Source organism: Harpegnathos saltator, unplaced genomic scaffold (assembly GCF_003227715.2).
Source record: "Harpegnathos saltator strain DR-91 unplaced genomic scaffold, Hsal_v8.6 scaffold720, whole genome shotgun sequence".
NCBI classification, from domain to species: Eukaryota; Metazoa; Arthropoda; class Insecta; order Hymenoptera; family Formicidae; genus Harpegnathos; species Harpegnathos saltator.
In genome coordinates this window covers 1-22,567 of record NW_020230561.1, presented here as the reverse complement: position 1 = coordinate 22,567, position 22,567 = coordinate 1, and the positions used below count along the sequence as shown (strand labels likewise).

Genomic DNA, 22,567 nt, shown 5'->3' with positions numbered 1-22,567 from the left:
ATGGAAGGCAATAAATTATAGAACAAACTGGAAGGAGTACTATGTTTATACGTTCTGAATCAACATGTAAGACAAAGACCATGACCAAGTGGAGTCTCGTTCTCTGTCTTACTAACGTACTATAGTCTATTCCTCCTAAAGTTAAGATTCCATGCATGTATTGAGCTCCGGCAAACGACTGCGGTGATCAATCAGGAGTCAGGCGCAGGTCCGGTTGCGGCAAGCTCCGGCATGCGTTTGGTTCCTGATTGGTCACCGCGGCCGTTTACCGGAGCTCACCGCATGCATGGAATCTTAGCTTTAAGCCGTGTTCCAAAATTCACTGCTAATGCTGAAAAGTTATAGTTTGCGTGACACAAACTATATATTTTCAATATTAGCAGTGAACTTTGGAACACGGCCACAATCGACCCCCAGATCCAGTTCAGCAGTGCAGCTAAAAAGAACAGACTCTAGTTCTGAACCAGTGGATCAGTGCAGTTTTAAGCTAAGACTCCATGCATGCGGTGAGCTCCGGCAAACGGCTGCGGTGACCAATCAGGAGACAGACGCATGCCGGAGCTTGCCGCAACCGGACTTGCGCCTCCCTCCTGATTGGTCACCGCAGCATTTGCCGGAGCTCACCGCATGCATGGAGTCTTAGCTTTAGTGCAGTAGTAGTTTAGTTGGAAAACAGACCCGAAGTCGTTAAACCAAAAGAAGGTGCGTTGATGTAAATTGGTACGGCCGTTTTTAAATATTTTCAAGAAAGTTAAATGGAGAAGTGTAAAATCTGTGGTTGTGTTAATTTCTATAAAGAATGCGGTTATTTTTTCTGCGTTACATGTCAAACACAAAACGAGGTAAGCTTTATAAAAAGTTTACGTTCTATGGAGGTAACATGTGTTGTAACATGAAATTTACTTAGGATATCAGAGAAGAAATATTAGAAGTACACATGGATGATACTACAAAGTTGCGGAAAACGAGAATTCGTCGCATGAAGGATAGTAAAACAGGTCTGGTTTTCCTTTTTTGAAAGTAAAGGTGTAACTTATAGAAAGTAATATCTAATACCCAAAAGAAATCTAACATACTTCTATTATTTGTGTTATTGATAATATATAAGTTTAATATCTATTTATATGCAGATAAAGAATTTGGATGGACATCATGGGAACTTTACAATTTTGTTTTGATTGGTTTAACAAATGAACTTATTGAACTTGGTGCACCAGCAGATATAAAAATAACAGTATTACAATTATGGGCCAGGTATCTTGGAAAACTTGAAGTAGCATTTACATCAACAAAAAAAAAGCTTATACCAAAATTAGCTAGAAGATATAAAAAAAGGTTTTTATTGCTTATATTCTTTAAAAACTATATGTACTTAAGGCTCTTGGTTCTTTGCTGTAGAACTCTGATGATATCAGAAATAAAAAAACATTTAAAATTTTTGTATATCATCACTAAATAAAAAGATTCATGAAAAAGAATATTTCAAAGCATACTTGTAAAATGTTTTGAGTACTATACTTCTCTGTTGGAAATCAATAAACAATCATAAAAAGTCTATAAGATGAAATTAGTCATATGGAATGATTATGCATGTGCATGACTAGATTTTATATTACAGTCGTTTTATGGTTGATTGTTTATCGAAGAAGAAACATAGTGTTTAGAATATTTTATGAATATGTTCTAGTGATTTGAATTATTCTTTCATATATTTTTTTATTTAGAAATGATATACAAGAATTTCTAGAATGCTATTTTTCACTTCTAATGTTACTATTACAATATGGCTATAGCATACATCCAAGAACCATAAAATAAGTTTAATTTTCATTGTATTATTATTTCATATTTATATTTCATATTCATATTTATTTCAATATATTCCAATTTGTTATATATATTGCATTTGTATTTACAATAGTTATTAATACAGAATAGTAGTTGATTATGCAATATATTTTTACAGAGATGCTGAAATTATATATGGTAAAATTTTCTCACAGAATAAAACCAGAAAACGAAAGGAAACTGATAATAGTATAGCAAGTTCTAGAGCTTCTACTTATCAAAATCAAGAAAGTACTTTAAGAAAATTAAATAGGAATAAAGTATGATTTATAGTTTAAATATATATTTGCAAAAATTTCTGAATTAATCAAATGTAATATCTATTATTTGTAGAAACTTATGATCACTACTGACTATGATAGGTTTATACAGTCACAAGCAAGTTCAGAAGGAGATGCGCTTAGTGGATTTAATCAAAGCGGATACAGTATGCATTCTAGTATAGAACAACTTTCGGAAGACTATAAAACGTATAAAACATAAATATATATATATATATAAAATCAGTAAAATATATTGATGTAATATATAATATATAAGTACTAGTTTAATATTTGTTTCACAGGATATATTTTAATTTTTCTGCTAAAGAGGAAACAAGAAAAATAAAAGGCATGATGAAAAAAGCACCACGAAATAAACGCAATAAATATAAAAAAGGTTATATAACTAATAAGTATAAAATGGGGCCAGAGTTAATTACACCTATGAAATTATGGGCAATCTTATATTTGGCTTTAAGAATCCACAATAATGCTATGCAATTAGGCGATATGCTAAGGTAATTTATAAGTAATTTGTTTTCTCGGACATTTTTCATTAGATAATTTGAAGAGTACTGTTGTAAAAATAACATACTTATTAATATTCTTCAGGTATAAAATCTATGTCTTATATGTTGAAAAATTGTTCTTTAAGTAATTTTATAATATGTTTACTATGTCGTACATATAGAGAATATCTGACAAAATATATATATATGTTATAAATATATATGTTTGCATATAAAACTCATTAAATAAAACAAAAAATTCTTATATTATTGTGTAAACAACCACAATAACTGATTAAAAAAAGATTATTGAATTAGTATGCAACGAAATTGGTCTATAAGACAAACTGAAAAGATGTCTTGAGTCTCTCGATTTTTTAACAACAGTATGCGATGTTTCGAATTAATAACGGATTCAAAATATCTTAATGTTAGATAGTGCTTATAAAGCTTATTTTACCGCAATCTGTAAACTTATTTGCTAATATTTTTTAATTAATTCCTTAATAAGTACAACAAACTTTGCAAAATAATACATAACAATTTTCTATTCCAGTTGATGCTTACAAATGAGTTATATCGTTAATTTTCAGACTTCCTACATTTATGTATATATGCAAATACAAATGTTGAATATCTGATAATTAACATATAGACACATACACATACATACACACATACATATATACATACATATATATATATATATATACATACATACATACATGTATACACGCATACATACATGCATATGTTTTTTTCGTTTTCAGATATGGAAGAGAAGGACATTTATCTTATTATAAATTAGATCACTTGATACCTCCTGAAGTAACTTTGACAAGAAATGATCTGAATTTTTTATCACGAGTTATGGATGTCACGCATAAGGGCATGAGAAGAATAATAGGAAATATGGCAACATTTCTTGGAGTCACAAAAATAATATGCCCAAATTTCTTATCGCTTATCAGTCGATATTGTATTGAATTAGAATTGCCAAGTATAAATATATCACTTTAACAGTTAATTTTTCATGTGTCAAAATTGGCATGCATAAGAGAAAATAAAAATATAATATTGTTTACAGAAGGCATATTGTTATATGGAGAAAGATTAGTGGCTTTATCTCGTCCAAAGATGAACTTTGACAAAAAGTCTTGCATTCCCAATTATGAAGGTCGTGCTATGGCTTTTATTATCATAGTAATGAAAATTTTATTTGCTATGGATGGCATTACAGAATATGAAATTAGTAATTTTGCTGACAAAGTTAATAGGTATGTATTTTTACATAATAATTAATAGGCATATATCTTTATACAAATTGTTTTCTAATTGTTAAAAATGTAGGGTTAATTTAAAAAATGTATTTCTCTTTTTCTCTCGCTCGCTCATTTCTTTTTTTTCTTGTTCCTCTTTTCCTATCTTCCTTGTCTCTCTCTCTCTTCTTTTTTTATAAATTTTTATTGTAATTTATATATATATTAATTTATTTTTATATTAGAATATATTAAACTTAGAAAAATGTTTGATAATGAACAAAATACTTGAGTGAAGAAATATCTTTACTGCTTTATAGAGATTTAATATAAATAGGCATTATAGTTACATACAGGGTATGGCAAAAGTCTGGTAACACTCAAATATCTCTTAAAAAATGAATTTTAGAAAAAAACATTTTAGACAAAAGTTATAAGGTTTAAAAAGACGCATTCAACGGTAATATCCGCTTGACCTTGGGTGGCGTTGCCAAGGTCAGGTAATACATTGAACTTAACAAAGAAGTTTTTTAGTATTGCGAGAAAAATGATATACAGTGTATCCGGTAATTAGCTGCTAACCCGAAATGGAAGGTAGATTGGGTTAAGCTGAAAAGAAAAGTAAAATACAATTTTGCAAGAATCGCAATAATTATCGAGTTATTAATGACAGATATCTGAAGAATAGAAGCACACCGACATAGATGATTGGAGAAGCGTTGCAGTCACTCGGGCCACAGCACGGTCTAGTTGATCCAGTAAGGCCCAGTTTAAACGAGTTTAAAGGAGTTTAAAGCAAGTTGTGGAACTGGGCCTAATTGTTGCCGCTGTGCGGCGAGGGGAAGAACAATGTGCCACTATTCGTATTTTATGTCGCCGCACCTACGTCTCGCCGCACGCTGCCAATAGTGGCTAGGTCGACTGGGCCGCACTATGACCCGAGCGGCTGCAACGCTTCTTCAATTATCTATGTCGGCGCGTTCCCACTCCTCCGATTTCTATTAACAACTATTCATTAACAACTCGATAATTATTGCGATTCTTGCAAAATACCTTAGTTTTCTTTTCAGCTTAATCTCCCTTCATACTTCAGATTGGCAGCTAATTACCGGACACCCTGTATATTATGAAACATGTATATCTGTGTACATGTATATCTGTATATTTTTATTAACAAGCTGTTGATAAAATTTACAATAGAGAGAGATGTCGATATGGAAAAAAATATGTTTAAATATGTTCATAAATTTTAAAAGTACTCATATCAATATTATGAACAGAGTCAATATATTTTCAATGAAATATACAATTCTTATTTTTAATAAGATATTTAAATATTCATTAAAAGACTTTTGATTTAACATAATGAAAAGATATCAGGAAAAAATATAAAAATGTATTTTATTATTGTATTCTGCTAAGTTTTATAACGGAAAACGGCAATAAGCTATAATATTGATCCTATTTTGATGATGTAATTGTCGTTTATTGCAAGCTTAATATAGAATTTGTATTTCGGCTGGAGTTGTACTTGCGTAAGCTATGAGTGACACGCGCTTTTCCATTCGCGACAAACACGAGATAATTTCTATTTGGAAAGTTCACATACATTCATCATCTGTTAATTTGCATTTAAAAATCACTTTTTGTATTAGCAAAGCTTTGTATCTTAAAGACAAGTGAGCGAAACCGATTTGTGAGATACGCGAACGAGACCGATTGGAAAATTATGACAGGCTACAAATCATTCGACTTAATTATATTATAAGACGGAAATAAACGTCGCATTTTTAACTTTTGTTCTCTTTAATTTTACTTGCCACGAGGAAAAAGAAATATCCATAACTCGCGATTAAAAAAATAAAAAATAAAATTCTTTAATCTTACGGGAACAAAGGTGCGCTAATAAATGATAAAAATTGTTAATCTCAAGACAAACAACTTTACGAAAAATATAAATTCGTAGATTCACTTAAAAGTAAAAATATATTTTATGTTTTCTAGATGTAATTAATACTCCGTTCTACTTGTTCATATTTTTATAGTTCATTTTGAAGTTAAAAAAGCTTGCATATTAAAATAATAAAGCTCGCGAGAATAAAAGATCGAATATTTTACTCTCAAACGTTACGTTATAATATTATATTCTACTAATTTATGATACTATATTTGCTATTACACCTGCGATTATTAAAATTTTTAAGTTTTAAAAATAATGTGTATGAATATTATCACATGTATCGATCGGTACATCGCACCAAGCGCTCAACATCAGCGCCTACGTGGCGTGCGCGCGAACAATCAATTATTCCATCCCTGCTTGCCTTCTGTACCCAGCCCATATTAAACTATTTATCTATTTATCTAGCTATTTATCTTAATAACTCTAACTGATAAGGAACATCTACGAAGTGTATGTCTCCAATTTCGACGAAACTTAGAATATTTGTAAAGTAGCCAAAAATGAGAGACCCATATTTTTCTTATCGGCAAAAGCTCAAGTTTAAAAGTGAAACTACCCCTCAAAGTTTCATCCCCTTTATGCTATCTCGATAATTATTGCAGATAAGAAAAACTTTTTAAACAAAAATTGTACGGTTTTTATACTATAATAGATGGCTCCAAGATAGAGTGTGGTTCTATAGAAATGATATCAAATATAGAGCATCAAATATCTCTTGCTAGATACGTTCTGAATAACTTTTCTAACTCCTTTGTAATTGAGAAAAATGTCACAAAATTAGCAAAATATGCAGGATTGAATTGTTTATCTTAAAATAATATGATAGTACTCATGATATATTTGGCTTATCAATTAAATCAAACAATTCTGATGCCACTTGGAACACAAAATATCATTAACATGGAAATATTAAAAAATATATCATGAATATGAGGTCACAAAATCGTTTTTTTTTACTTTTATAATAAGCTATATATAAGTTAAGTATTAATTCTTAGTATGTAACAAGAATATAATTTTTATCTATAAATAGTAGAAATACTATTGGTTGCATTGTTTATAATACACACACTATTGCTGTAGGAATTAGAAGCGGTAATTTAAACTAGCGCTCGGAGTTACTTTCACTTTTTAAGCGATTTTCGGGAATTTTACTTCATTTACTTTCTCTTACCTTTTCCTTACTGCACTTTATATCTGACAGTCGCATTCCTCGCCTCAGGACCGTTGACATCATAGGCGCTTAACAATAGTTGTAATTATAGTTAATTTTACAAATGATAAGTATTTCTTAGGTGTTAAGATATCAACAACCCTGAAGTGGGAAGCATGATTATTAGATTTATAGTCAACGGGCATGCTGGTACAATAAAGAGAAGATAAGAGGAAATGAGAGAAAACTCCCGAAAATAGCTTGAAAAGTGAAAGTAATTCCAAGTATTCCTTTAAACAAACAATTAATGGAAAATATAAGTGGCTCTTCCTAAGTGGCTAAGTTAGGCTGCAATGCATATGCTAATAGAAATATAAGTTATTCCTTGACAAGTGACATAGAATTCACTACGAAACATGGTTTATCAAAAATTATAGCAAATAATATAGAACAAGAATGTAATCCATGGAAAGCTTTGAAGCAAAATTTTGATTATATGTTAATTAAATATGACCATATTGCGAGTGGTATTGTATTTAAGAAATGTGGTAAATGAAGCATATATTTTATCACTACTAATATATTATATACAGTAATTACATAGAATTGTGTGACATTTGGTACAACTTTAGATAACGAAAATATGGTAATATATATTGGAAAACATTTTTCACACAATTACGATTTCTCTTTTGTAAATATAGATAATTTACATTACAATACATTAATTGTCAAGTTTTATTTTGTTTTGTTACATTTTATCTTGATTAAAATAAAATATTTTTTTTTATTCCAGTGTAACAAGTGATGAAGATGCTTATACAACGAGACTGTTCAATTTTCGAGAATGGCAAAGATATATCGAATGTAGACGAACTGTCTTAGCTAATATGCATTTTCCAACTAAATTGAAATATGATTTAAATACATCAGTCATTAATAGCTTATATATAAAATTTTTGGAATCGATACATTCCAAAACAAACAGAGAGCAATCTGAAATAACTACGTATAAACATTTAATTTCCCGTGAACTTGTTCATGCGGTGAAACAATGTATCACTAACATAAATTATGTCGATATATCGTTGAACGAGATAAACATATTCACTCCTTCTTTAAGGCCACATCATTCGTATCTTCAACAATTATTGAAATATCCACAATATGACATTCCAAGTATACTTAGAAACGATTTCTATTTTACAAAAATTGGATTTATGACAAAACCAGAATCGTAAGTAATGCAGTTTTTCAATTATAAGATGTGTAACATATATGTAATATATTCTTTTTCTTTTCTCATTTTAGTATCTACGAATTGGCTCAACGATACCAGATGCAGTTAGATTTTATTAATTCAAATTTGCATTTTGTCGAAAAGATCGTACCTTTTTATGAACAAGCGAAAATGACAAGTATAAATGATTTGAAAAACTATATTGAAGTACATGATTTTATGGAAGAGAAAATTAGAGATGAACAGAAAGAAGATTTTATCGACTATTTACATAGAAAGATACCTTGTCAGTTTAAAATAGATGCAAAGAAAAAATACTATTATAATGACACTCGAACTACAAATATAAATGTGAAAGCTTCTCCATTAACTTTAACTGAATTTATATTCAACGAGACTTCTTCAGATGGTAAATTATCGATTCCAGATGATAATGATAATGAAGATTTTCAAGATGATTGTATAAATATTTTTTCCGAAGAAACAAAATCATCATTATCGAAGTTTTGTGAGGCGTATAATATAAATTTTTCTAATACAGAAAGAACAACTATATCCGAAAATTTATGTTTGGGAAAAAAACGGAAACGCAAACTTTTAAGAGATACGAACGGCAAATTTGTTAAACAAAACGATATTCCTTTGAAACACAGTATTGAAAATTTAACCGAAAATTATTGTGTAAAGCAAACTGAGACGATTCCAGGAGATAACTTGGAAGTTAAAGATATACTACTAGAAATCCCAGACATTTGTAATTCAAGTGACACATCTATGTTTAGTGATCATACGAAGATTGAGGTTGAACATGATCAATCTGAGAATTGTAGTGAAGCATTTAAAATAGCAATGGATAAATCTTTTTATACAATAGATAATGAAACAGACAAAACTCTTAGATTGTTTAAACCTTTTAAAGATTATTGGATGTATCATTGTAACTTTAGTCGTGTGAAATCAAAAAATTTTGAATTATTCGAGAAAACGTTACCGAGGAGCTTCCGATGGTTATTGAATGAATGTGCAAGCGTCATCGAAATGTCACCAGAAGATCTTTATGAAGAAGTATGTCTCATTGAAACTTATTACACAAACCTTTCTGAACAAATGGAAGTTCATACAAATACGAATTTTGAAAATCGCAACCAGGCGTATTTCAACCGAATTCTGAAAAGATGGTAAAACAAAATAAAAATAAAAATCGAACTTTATATTGCATAAATATAATTATATTGCATAAATATAATCAATATAACATATCAATATATCTTTCTTTCATAAAATGGCTATCTCTTGGAAATATAATGCTTATTTACATTGATTAATATTCATATCGGATATTGATTTTCTATGAAATCCATCATTTTGATACATTACTGACCGTATGTATATACAGGGTGTACGAAAAGTATCGAAATCCCTTAATATCTTGGAAAATACGCATTTTAGAAAAAAATGTTTCATACAAAGTTAGTAAGGTTTTATAAGGCGCATTACATGGCAATATTATTATGATCTTGAATAGCATTATTAAGGTCACGGGAAGGTCATCTTAAATTTCTTAAATAGAACCCCCTATTTTTCATTATTACATATTCTTGTAGCTTATCTCGAGGGCTTTCCAAAACACTATAATTAAATCTTTTTTCGTTAGGTATTTTTCGAGTTACAAGACTTAAAAGTTTAAGTTAGTACCGTCGGCATTAGCATTACCCAAGGTGTACCGCGTGGAGGTTGCATGGTCAGATTTACACCTCTTGGAGAGGGAATGCAGAAGCAGTTCCCCTAACTCCCCCTCCTCACGGTCCGACAGGTAGACATCCCGCAGGGGTTTTAGTTGGTAAGAGTCCGACATAACCTCTGCCCCTCCCCAAGGGGGCGGGGGTATCCATGATGGATTTCCCCTGCGTGAACAAAAAAAAAGATTTACAACTCTTGTGTGTGGCGCGAGCGCGCGACGTGTGCCCTCGTGTATACATACGAGGTGTGGTTATAAAATAACGAAACTGATGCTTCCACAGAAGAAGTACGCATGCGCCAAACGCGAACGACCGACAGCTGTGTAGCATGAAGCCTTCTCGTTCGAATGTGGCGCCTCCCGTGTCTGTAAACAAATTAGTCTGGTCGTGGCCTTCGTTTGTATAAGAGCTGTTGTTTTGTTTTGCCGGAAAAATGATAAGTGTAAAAATAGAGCAACGAATCGTCGTGAAATTTCACATGAAACTTGGAAAAAGCGCTACTGAAACTTATCTTTTATTAAAAGAAGTGTATGGTAATGAATGTTTATCACGTGCGCGAGTTTTCGAGTGGTTTAAGCGTTTCCAAGATGGCCGAGAAGACGTTGAAGATGATTCACGTCCGGGTCAAAAACCTTCCACGTCAAAAACAGATGAAAATATTGAAAAAGTCGATAATCTGATTCGATCTGACCGTCGGTTAACTATTCATGCGATTGCTGAAACTGTAGGAATTGACAAAGAATGCGTAAGGCAAATTTTACATAAAGAACAAGTCATGAGTTTTCCATCAAGACCGCGCCGACTCATTCTGCATTGTCTGTCAAGACATTCCTAGCCAAGTACAACATCCCAGTGTTAGACCATCCGCCTTATTCGCCAGACCTTGCACCATGCGACTTTTATCTGTTTCTCAAGGTCAAATCTGCATTAAAAGGAACAAGATTTCAGTCCGTTGAAGCTGTAAAAGAAAAAGCGGCACGTGTCATGAAGGAGCTCATAGAAGAAGACTTCCAGCACTATTTCGAACAATGGAAAATTCGCATGGAGTGTTGTAGGGATAGAAGAGGGGTGTATATTGAAGGTGATAATAACTAAAAATGTATAAATTCAAAATAAAATGTTTTGCAGCAATAGTCTCGTTATTTTATAGCCACACCTCGTACATACATATTTTTATTTAAGTGTGTGTAAATACCGCTACATGTTTCTAAATGTTTGCATTCGTAATATTATGTGAATTAATTCGGTCCGTTTTTTCTTCCAAGAAAAGACTTTAGTATGAAAAAACATGAAAAAGTACACTAATCAAAGTATTTGCCATCGCTTGCTATTATTGTTTCCCATCTGTTTGACAGTTGTTGCATTCCGTGACAAAAAAACGACTCGTCCTTCGAAGCGATCTATTCATTGAGCCATTTCTCTATTTCTTCATAATTGTTGAAGTGCTGGTCCGAAAGTCCGTGTACCATCGATCTGAACAAGTGATAATCTGATGGAGCAATGTCTGATGAATACGGCGGGTGAGGTAAAACGTTCCAACCAAGTGCTTCCAAGGTGGCCTTCACAATCTTTCCAACATGTGGCTGAGCGTTATCGTGCTGGAAGATCACTTTGTCGTGTCTCTTTGCATATTCCAGCCGCTTATTCTTCAATGCGTGGTTTAAACGGATCAATTATTGTTGGTCAAGTTCGGCAGTGATGGTTTGGCTCTATTTTAATAGTTCATGATACACTACACCCTTCTGGTCCTACCATATACAGAGCATTACTTTCATGCCGTGAATATTCCGCTTTGGTATCGATGTGAATAGTTTTTCTGGGTCGCTAATGGATTTCCTTCGTTTGGGATTATCGAAATATATCCATTTTTATCTCTAGTCACAATATGATGCAAAAAATCTTTTCTTTTTTGCCTGGCAAGCAAGATTTCAGACATGGCTTTTCGCCTCACGATGTCTCTTTCTTTCAGTTCGTATGGCACCCATCTTCCTTCTTTGTAACCTTTCCCATGGCTACCAAACGCACAGAAATTGTTGATCGATCAACATTCAACAACATTGCGCGAGTTCATGTTGCGATTGACACGAATCTTCATCGATTAGCGCGTGCAATTCCTCGTTCTCGAACTTCTTCGGCTGACCTGGACGAAGTTTATCATCGACACTGAAATCATCACTTTTGAAACGTCGAAACCATTCTCTGCATGATTTATCGGTGGGAGCACTTTCACCATAAGCTTCTACGAGCATTTGATGAGCTTCAGCGGCTGTTTTCTTCAAATGAAAACAGAAAATGAGAACTTCCTGGAAATGATGCTTTTTCGGCTCGAATTTTGACATTTTCGAATAATACATTATATAATTGCTTATATGTACATTATAAATGTTATATAAACACGATGTTATATAAACACGATGTTATTGTTACAAACTCAAACGTTTATCAACTGAATATTATAGATGTGTGAAGTTGGCCCCCCGACCATCGAGAACTTAATTTTGACCATTGCCATTCGTTTGGTGATCGTTTGGTAGCGTTTGGTAGTCTATTCTTAACGTTTGATAGTCCAAACGGTTTTCTCTACTGAGCGCAATTCAATTCAATTCAATAGACGGCTCTGGGCGTGTAGGTTGCCGCTCCAACGCCACTCTCTGGTAATTGAGCGCAATGATTGTTGACATACTTATGTCATACCACATATATTTCATTTCTCGCATTTCGTTGTGAGTTACTGCGCAGGCATGCTCCGCAGGCGGAGCAGCAGCTCTCATTTTTCTCGAGTCGGGATGCGTCCCGAAAGTCATTAAAAAAAAGTGACAACCTTTATATCCGCGACCGTACACGTAATGCACGGAGTAATGCGCAAAATACGGACGCGATTCTAACCTTTCGAAATGACACACGTATATGTAATTGCCATTGCAATAAGCCCGAATGTGATACAAGTTTTTAATATCAGTTATAATTAAGAAAAAAATACGTATCGCGAAAAATAATATTGGTAAAATTACGGTAAGTATAATAAAATATTCGTGTGCATGCGTGATCATGAAAATTATATATATGGTATGTGAAATTATAAAATTTTGTTATTAAATTTATATATAAATTGTAAATAAATACTCACAGAAAAACATGCCGAAACGGTAGCGCGCCTACAGAAATATATAAAACTGTTTACTGCGCATCTCTTAGTCCATATTCTGCGCAAGTCGTACATACTTTTTAGCAACAGTTAAAGGGACGCAGTTAACAGTCTAGAGTATTATATAGAAGTCTGTGGATATACCATAGACATAGGGCAAGAGCACAGGCTTTTGCATAACACATAATATATAACACATAAGAGAATAAACCAATTAGTTTTCTTCATTTCCCTCCTCAGGACAGAAATGAAGAACTCTGATTGGTTGATTCTCTTATGTGTTGTGTATTATGCGTTATGCAGAAGTCTGTGCTTTGGCCCTTAAGGCCTATCCGGACAAACTTGCATAAGCGCGTAACGCATATGCATAAGGAAATTGACTAATCGTATGTTTAATACAAAAAATATTTTTTTACTACACGGATCATAATTGGTCAATTTCCTTATGCATATGCGTTACGCGCTTATGCAAGTTTGTCTGGATAGGCCTTAAGTCTATGGTATTGGACATCTTTATACTATCTAGTCTATGGTATTGGACATCTTTATACCATAGACATAGGAATATAGGGATAGAGCATAGAGTTGCGGGTTGCGGGGGAATAACTATTGGGGACGGTGCGACGAGATAAACTGTGCCTAAATCTAATTGGTGGTTGTGCCGTGTGTAAGTATTTGATTCAAACATAGATGTGTATAAAGTTGTGTGTGAGTGAAATTATGAAAAAAAGACATATGCATAACCTCTGCAAAATACTGTCAGTGTAAATAGTTCTTATCATTTTATTACATTTACTATTTGCCAGTGACAGCCAAGTCATTGCATCACATGCTCTGAATATGCGCACTATTATAGCCAATGAAACTTAGGCACAGCCGCCCCCCGCATTTCAACACAACTCCTCTCGCCTATGTTAAGGCTCGTCTACATTAGCTGTAAGAATAAGGCTGTAAGGTTGCAAGACACGAAATGAAATATTTTCATTCGCTGACAGCTTACGTTACAGCCTTACAGCTTTACTCTTACAGCTATTGTAGACGAGCCTTAACGGGCTTATGCTCTGTCCCTATATTCCTATGTCTATGCTTTATAACATAGTATATGATAGTTGCTTGAAGGTTAAAAATTATAAATTTAGTCAGTAGTGTTTATAGAGATTGTGTCTGTTATATCATGGACTACAAAGATGAGCAACACAATGAAATTGAAGCTTTAGAGTCAATTTATTGTGGTGAATTGGAAAGTATGTATTATTAAAAATTTCTGTATAACCTACCCTGTAATATTCAACAAATTTCACTTTATTGTGAGTACTTTAAATATGTACTGTTTCCAGTTTTAGCAATAGAGCCATTTTATACATTTGCTATACCAATTAAAACGGAAGAATATGAACCAGAAACTGAAAATGGACTTAGTTGCCGATTAGAATTTACATATACATCAAAGTATCCAGATGAACCATTACTTGTATCAATAACAGAACAGGAAAACTTTGATGAAGATGAGAAATTGAAAGCACATCTGGCGGAACAGATGAGCGAAAATCTTGGTATGGTAATGGTCTTTACATTAGTTAGTGCAGCACAAGAATGGCTTAATGTACAATGGGACAAAATAAAATTAAGAAGAGAAGAGACTGCAGCACAAAAATTAAAAGAGGAAGAGGAAGCTGAAAGAGTAAGTAAGATATCTAAAATAGGTTTACATCAGTAATTATTAAAACATTTTATTTTTTATAGAGACGATTTGAGGGGACTCGTGTAACCGTAGAAACTTTTCTAAGTTGGAAAGAAAAGTTTGATGAAGAAATGGGTTATAAAAAACGAAGGGAACTTGCAGATCGTGAAGGGAAAAAATTAACAGGGAGAGAATTATTTATGACTGATAAAACATTGGATCAGTCAGATCTTAAGTTCTTGGATGATGGTAACTAGTGAAACTTTATCTCTTAGTAAATTAGGATCCTGATCCCTATTTTGGAAGATGTCAGTACCCTAATATCTGATTTCTATTATATAGGTGATGTTGTGAAAGTGGATGAGAGTTTGTTTCAAAATCTAGACGACTTGGATTTAGATGATGAAGAGGACCTAGACTTTGATCCAAATATTTCAGACAATAGTGCCTAAATGTGTTTAATTTAGTAACTGTTGACGCAAAATGATATATAAACAATATATTATGAGGAAATTTATTAAATTATTATATAGTAACATATACTTGAGAGTATATTTATGCTAGAGCATTTCTTGTGAAGTAGATAAATATTATATCTGTATAAAAAGTAACATTATATGATAAATTAATTACTATTGAAATAGAAAATATGATAGTTTTACAATTAACCCATTATTAGATTCAAAAATTGAAAATATATACTTAAGGAATGAAAAATTACGTATGCGTGCACACGCGTGTGCGTGTGTGTGTATGCATGTGTAATGACTGAATCTTATAAAATTTTGGTTATTAAAGAAATATATCTTTTCCACAAAACAAGGGAATTTTTTTCCCTTCTCAATTGAATAAGATACACTTAAGTGTATAAATTAATTCTCAGTCCCTATATTATTAGGTCGTTCAATATGAAATGTCCGATTTCCTTAAGTACTAAAGCCAGCGGCACACGGTGCTTGTTTCGTGCTAGATTGCTTGCTGGATGAAAATATTGCGTTGTGATTGGTACATTTCCGAAGATAGATGGAAATGCACCAATCAGAACGCAGTATTTTCATCCAGCAAGCAATCCAGCACGAAAACAAGCACCGTGTGCCGCTGGCTTAAGTTCGACAGTCGATATCTCTGACATTTCACCTTTATAGTTCTTGGTTTTTTTCTTGTGAAGGTACGTCATCACTCTTTCAAATGCATGTTTTGGTTTATGATTATCTTTCGAAATGTCTTTGTTACAGCAATCTTTGTGTAACCATAGATAGGTTAAAAATTCGTGTTATTAAAATTCGTGTTAGTGCGCTGTTAACTAATCAGAAGGCATATTGCGTGGCTTTCCATTGGTTTCGTTGGTTAACAGCGCGCTAATTTGGGCTGCGTTCCGAAATTCACTGCCAGTACTGAAAATACATAGTTTGTGTCACCTATACTATAGAATTTCAGTGCTGGCAATGAATATCGGAACGCAGCCATAGTTATAAGCACGTTCTGAATATGGGCCTAGTGAAGATGTGGCTAATGAGCGCACAGTACGTCGATAGTTTGAGAAGTTTCATTCTGGCGATTTTAATCTTGAAAATGAGCCATGTGGGCGACCCGAGACCAAGGTGGATAATGATGAACTGAAAGCTATAATGGAAGCGGATATCTCAAACTCCGTGTGAATTAGCAGCAAGGTTTAACCAGAGAGAAACCTGAGAGCGGCCAACACGGCGTTTTCGGTGACACCGATTTTTCGCACTGGGAATGGGCGCTATCTGCATCCATTTTGAGAGAGAAACTACGATGCTACATCCACTTTTAGGTCTCGACGGTGAAACCTGCATCTGGTGGCTGTCCGTGCTACATCCACTTTCAGGCGGTTTATGTCCGTGCTACAACCATAATAGCGTACTTGACAAGCACGGTCTCGCGCATTGTTATGCATTTGTAACATGAATTAACATGTTAATATGCACAAAAAAAATAAGAATTGAGATTGTATATGATTAATATCATGAAGATTATATACGATTTATATCGATATATAAATATATGATAATAAGATAATATTTTGTGTGTACCCAAAATTATTTTTCCAAAATATTTCAGCGTTACGTTAGTATTTATTTATACTCCGGCAGGCGTTTTTTAGCGCAGTTGTGTCCGTATGCATGTGTTGCATTGAAAGTGTGCGTGACGTACGTGTACATATACGCATTCACACACACACACATACATACACACGTGTCATACGCAACAGATAGAATCTCAGGGTGTATGCTTAAACATTTTCAATTGCCGTACGTTTCTATGTAAGAATGTAGTCGGCACACACACACAGAGAAACTGCTCCCGTCTATCCGTCTGAAGTCCCGCCCACCGCTCGGCTTGTTTTGACGAGCCAAGTGAAAGAGAGAGAGAGAGGGAATGTGTTCGCTCCATCTCGCTCTGATTCGCAACGTTGCCGAGATTGTGCTTACCGACACACGGCCGAGACTGACGTTTCACTCTCGGCGTGAATCCAACGAGATGATCAATAGCAATCGATTTCGACTAAACTCGTTGTGTCAATAGATTTGCATGACAAATTAACATTGCACTTAAAGATACGGCGTAGCATTGAAGCGTTTGCAAGAAAGTCGCAATTGAAAATCGCGAATGCTCATGAACCAAATGAAGGAGCGAGCTTCTCAAAGAGCGTGTGGCTTGGTGGAAGTACGCTGGACTCGCGGGGTTGAGGTCGGTGGTTCGCATCTCCTTGGCGGTCGACGTTGTCCTTTTTCGCCAATCATTTTTTTTTTTTTTTTTTTTTTTAAGGAAAATGCACGTGTTGCATACAACATACGTGTATAACAATAAATTTCTTTTCATTTTTTAAGAAAATGCACGTATTGCATACAAAACACGGGCATCGCAAGCATTGCACGTTTCGTCGATGACACTTCCTCTGAGACCTCGCCCTCCGCTCGACTTGTTTCGATGAGCCAAGCAAAAGAGAGACAGAGAATGTGTTCGCTCCATCACCTCTGTGAAGATGGCCCTTCATTCTTCAAATTTGAAAAAAATTGTTAGAGTTCTGAATGCCCCTCGCAGAGTTCTAGAGTTCGCAATCCTTTATAGAAAGAGTTCCGTCATTTAAAGTAGAGAAAATACCATTTTAAAAATCGGAGGGCCAACTTCACGACGCCCCTCATTATGTAAAAAATGACAATTTTTTTAGAGTTCTAGATAGATTTTTAAGTTCTATAGTTCTAGATAAGTTTTAAAAATAGTTCTGTTTAAAACAATAAGAAAAATTATATTAAAAATTCTCGAATTAGAAAACGAAAAATGGCAAGAACTCTACCAATTTTGGTTTTAGCGCGTCGCGTGTTAATAATAATCTTTAGAACTCGTGAGGGGCTAACCAGAACTCTGAATAAAACATCGGATTTTCAAAAAAATTGATTGTTTATTAAACACGTAAAATTTTTTTTCGGAAATCCGATGTTTCATTCAGAGTTCTGGTTAACCCCTCACGAGTTCTGAAGATTATTATTAACACTCGGAGCGCTAAAACCAAAATTGGAAGAGTTCTCGCCGATCTTCGCCTCTCGGCTCTCTGAGCTAAGATCAAAGTCTAGTACTCGTGCATATATTCGAATGTATTCGAAAATGTAGGGTTTTGGAAGGACTTTATTTTGGTGCCAGAACCAGGCCTGTATCTCTAACCGTTTAGGAGATATCGAAGTTTAAAGTTTTCCAGCCTTTCTCCGTCGATATCCAGCCTTCCTCCGTCGATATCTCCGCTTCTACTGGGAATAGAGAGTTTGCCATGTAGTCGAAAATGTAGGGTTTTGAAAGGACTTTAATTTGGTACCAGAGCCAGGCCTGTATCTCTAACTGTTTAGGAGATATCGAAGATTAAAGTTTTCCAACCTTTCTCCGTTGATATCTCCGCTTCTACTGGGAGTAGAGAGTCGCCATTTACGGCAAAATGTAGGGTTTTGAGAGGACTTTAATTTGGTACCAGAGCCAGGCCTGTATCTCTAACCGTTTAGGAGATATCGAAGATTAAAGTTTTCCAACCTTTCTCCGTTGATATCTCCGCTTCTACTGGGAGTAGAGAGTCGCCATTTACGGCAAAATGTAGGGTTTTGAGAGGACTTTAATTTGGTACCAGAGCCAGGCCTGTATCTCTAACCGTTTAGGAGATATCGAAGTTTAGGTTTTCCAGCCTTACTCCGTCGATATCCAGCCTTCCTCCGTCGATATCACCGCTTCTACTGGGAGTAGAGAGTTTGCCATGTAGTCGAAAATGTAGGGTTTTGAAAGGGCTTTAATTTGGTACCAGTCCGAAGCCTGAATCTCTAACCGTTTAGGAGATATCGAAGGTTAAAGTTTTCCAACCTTTCTCCGTCGATATCTCCGCTTCCACTGGGAGTAGAGAGTCGTCCATGTAGTCCAAAATGTAGGGTTTTGAAAGGGCTTTAATTTGGTACCTGTCCGAAGCCTGTATCTCTAACCGTTTAGGAGATATCGAAGGTTAAAGTTTTCCAACCTTTCTCCGTCGATATCCAGTCTTCATCCGTCGATATCTCCGCTTCTACTGGGAGTAGAGAGTCGTCCATGTAGTCCAAAATGTAGGGTTTTGAAAGGGCTTTAATTTGGTACCTGTCCGAAGCCTGTATCTCTAACCGTTTAGGAGATATCGAAGGTTAAAGTTTTCCAACCTTTCTCCGTCGATATCTCCGCTTCTACTGGGAGTAGAGAGTCGTCCATGTAGTGCAAAATGTAGGGTTTTGAAAGGGCTTTAATTTGGTACCTGTCCGAAGCCTGTATCTCTAACCGTTTAGGAGATATCGAAGGTTAAAGTTTTCCAACCTTTCTCCGTCGATATCCAGTCTTCATCCGTCGATATCTCCGCTTCTACTGGGAGTAGAGAGTCGTCCATGTAGTCCAAAATGTAGGGTTTTGAAAGGGCTTTAATTTGGTACCCGTCCGAAGCCTGTATCTCTAACCGTTTAGGAGATATCGAAGGTTAAAGTTTTCCAACCTTTCTCCGTCGATATCTCCGCTTCTAATGGGAGTAGAGAGTCGTCCATGTAGTGCAAAATGTAGGGTTTTGAAAGGGCTTTAATTTGGTACCTGTCCGAAGCCTGTATCTCTAACCGTTTAGGAGATATCGAAGGTTAAAGTTTTCCAACCTTTCTCCGTCGATATCCAGTCTTCATCCGTCGATATCTCCGCTTCTACTGGGAGTAGAGAGTCGTCCATGTAGTCCAAAATGTAGGATTTTGAAAGGGCTTTAATTTGGTACCCGTCCGAAGCCTGTATCTCTAACCGTTTAGGAGATATCGAAGGTTAAAGTTTTCCAACCTTTCTCCGTCGATATCTCCGCTTCTACTGGGAGTAGAGAGTCGTCCATGTAGTGCAAAATGTAGGGTTTTGAAAGGGCTTTAATTTGGTACCTGTCCGAAGCCTGTATCTCTAACCGTTTAGGAGATATCGAAGGTTAAAGTTTTCCAACCTTTCTCCGTCGATATCCAGTCTTCATCCGTCGATATCTCCGCTTCTACTGGGAGTAGAGAGTCGTCCATGTAGTCCAAAATGTAGGGTTTTGAAAGGGCTTTAATTTGGTACCTGTCCGAAGCCTGTATCTCTAACCGTTTAGGAGATATCGAAGGTTAAAGTTTTCTAACCTTTCTCCGTCGATATCTCCGCTGCTACTGGGAGTAGAGAGTCGTCCATGTAGTCCAAAATGTAGGGTTTTGAAAGGGCTTTAATTTGGTACCTGTCCGAAGCCTGTATCTCTAACCGTTTAGGAGATATCGAAGGTTAAAGTTTTCCAACCTTTCTCCGTCGATATCCACCTTCCTCCGTCGATATCTCCGCTTCTACTGGGAGTAGAGAGTCGTCCATGTAGTCCAAAATGTAGGGTTTTGAAAGGGCTTTAATTTGGTACCTGTCCGAAGCCTGTATCTCTAACCGTTTAGGAGATATCGAAGGTTAAAGTTTTCTAACCTTTCTCCGTCGATATCCAGCCTTCATCCGTCGATATCTCCGCTTCTACTGGGAGTAGAGGGTCGTCCATGTAGTCCAAAATGTAGGGTTTTGAAAGGGCTTTAATTTGGTACCTGTCCGAAGCCTGTATCTCTAACCGTTTAGGAGATATCGAAGGTTAAAGTTTTCCAACCTTTCTCCGTCGATATCCCTTCATTCGTCGATATCTCCGCTTCTATTGGGAGTAGAGGGTCGTCCATGTAGTCCAAAATGTAGGGTTTTGAAAGGGCTTTAATTTGGTACCTGTCCGAAGCCTGTATCTCTAACCGTTTAGGAGATATCGAAGGTTAAAGGTTTTCAACCTTTCTCCGTCGATATCCAGCCTTCATCGTCGATATCTCCGCTTCTATTGGGAGTAGAGGGTCGTCCATGTAGTCCAAAATGTAGGGTTTTGAAAGGGCTTTAATTTGGTACCTGTCCGAAGCCTGTATCTCTAACCGTTTAGGAGATATCGAAGGTTAAAGTTTTCCAACCTTTCTCCGTCGATATCTCCGCTTCTACTGGGAGTAGAGAGTCGTCCATGTAGTCCAAAATGTAGGGTTTTGAAAGGGCTTTAATTTGGTACCTGTCCGAAGCCTGTATCTCTAACCGTTTAGGGAGATATCGAAGGTTAAAGTTTTCCAACCTTTCTCCGTCGATATCTCCGCTTCTATTGGGAGTAGAGGGTCGTCATTGTAGTCCAAAATGTAGGGTTTTGAAAGGGCTTTAATTTGGTACCTGTCCGAAGCCTGTATCTCTAACCGTTTAGGAGATATCGAAGGTTAAAGTTTTCCAACCTTTCTCCGTCGATATCCAGCCTTCATTCGTCGATATCTCCGCTTCTATTGGGAGTAGAGGGTCGTCCATGTAGTCCAAAATGTAGGGTTTTGAAAGGGCTTTAATTTGGTACCTGTCCGAAGCCTGTATCTCTAACCGTTTAGGAGATATCGAAGGTTAAAGTTTTCTAACCTTTCTCCGTCGATATCTCCGCTTCTATTGGGAGTAGAGAGTCGTCCATGTAGTCCAAAATGTAGGGTTTTGAAAGGGCTTTAATTTGGTACCTGTCCGAAGCCTGTATCTCTAACCGTTTAGGAGATATCGAAGGTTAAAGTTTTCCAACCTTTCTCCGTCGATATCTCCGCTTCTATGGGAGTAGAGAGTCGTCCATGTAGTCCAAAATGTAGGGTTTTGAAAGGGCTTTAATTTGGTATCTGTCCGAAGCCTGTATCTCTAACCGTTTAGGAGATATCGAAGGTTAAAGTTTTCTAACCTTTCTCCGTCGATATCAGCCTTCATCCGTCGATATCTCCGCTTCTGTTGGAGTAGAGGGTCGTCATTGTAGTCCAAAATGTAGGGTTTTGAAAGGGCTTTAATTTGGTACCTGTCCGAAGCCTGTATCTCTAACCGTTTAGGAGATATCGAAGGTTAAAGTTTTCTAACCTTTCTCCGTCGATATCAAGCCTTCATTCGTCGATATCTCCGCTTCTATTGGGAGTAGAGGGTCGTCCATGTAGTCCAAAATGTAGGGTTTTGAAAGGGCTTTAATTTGGTACCTGTCCGAAGCCTGTATCTCTAACCGTTTAGGAGATATCGAAGGTTAAAGTTTTCTAACCTTTCTCCGTCGATATCCAGCCTTCATCCGTCGATATCTCCGCTTCTACTGGGAGTAGAGGTCGTCCATTAGTCCAAAAATGTAGGGTTTTGAAAGGGCTTTAATTTGGTACCTGTCCGAAGCCTGTATCTCTAACCGTTTAGGAGATATCGAAGGTT

At 35.5% G+C, this 22,567-nt stretch overlaps 2 protein-coding genes across 2 annotated transcripts; both read left to right on the top strand.

Moving 5' to 3' along the window:
* Window positions 1-755: 755 nt before the first annotated feature.
* Window positions 756-9,440, top strand: TAF1B (TATA box-binding protein-associated factor RNA polymerase I subunit B). The gene is made up of 10 exons (XM_025305861.1): window positions 756-842; window positions 908-998; window positions 1,131-1,335; window positions 1,967-2,108; window positions 2,182-2,318; window positions 2,414-2,629; window positions 3,391-3,620; window positions 3,708-3,897; window positions 7,792-8,232; window positions 8,307-9,440. Exons 1-10 carry the CDS (start codon window positions 756-758, stop codon window positions 9,415-9,417), a joined length of 2,850 nt encoding a protein of 949 aa, XP_025161646.1. The 3' UTR covers window positions 9,418-9,440.
* A 4,733-nt stretch (window positions 9,441-14,173) lies between these two features.
* LOC105180878 (RWD domain-containing protein 1) lies at window positions 14,174-15,336 on the top strand. Its single transcript, XM_011137204.3, has 4 exons — window positions 14,174-14,363; window positions 14,457-14,800; window positions 14,863-15,049; window positions 15,143-15,336. The coding sequence occupies exons 1-4, from the start codon at window positions 14,294-14,296 to the stop codon at window positions 15,250-15,252; spliced, it is 711 nt and encodes a 236-aa protein (XP_011135506.1). The 5' UTR covers window positions 14,174-14,293; the 3' UTR covers window positions 15,253-15,336.
* The last annotated feature ends 7,231 nt before the right edge of the window (window positions 15,337-22,567 follow it).

Coding starts and splice junctions, on each gene's coding strand:
- TAF1B (XM_025305861.1), top strand. CDS start 756: ATGGAGAAGTGTAAAATCTGTGGTTGTGTTAATTTCTATAAAGAATGC. Junction 3,621..3,707: donor TATTGAATTAGAATTGCCAA/GTATAAATATAT, acceptor TATTGTTTACAG/AAGGCATATTGTTATATGGA. Junction 8,233..8,306: donor TTTATGACAAAACCAGAATC/GTAAGTAATGCA, acceptor TTCTCATTTTAG/TATCTACGAATTGGCTCAAC.
- LOC105180878 (XM_011137204.3), top strand. CDS start 14,294: ATGGACTACAAAGATGAGCAACACAATGAAATTGAAGCTTTAGAGTCA. Junction 14,364..14,456: donor TTATTGTGGTGAATTGGAAA/GTATGTATTATT, acceptor TACTGTTTCCAG/TTTTAGCAATAGAGCCATTT. Junction 15,050..15,142: donor TCTTAAGTTCTTGGATGATG/GTAACTAGTGAA, acceptor TCTATTATATAG/GTGATGTTGTGAAAGTGGAT.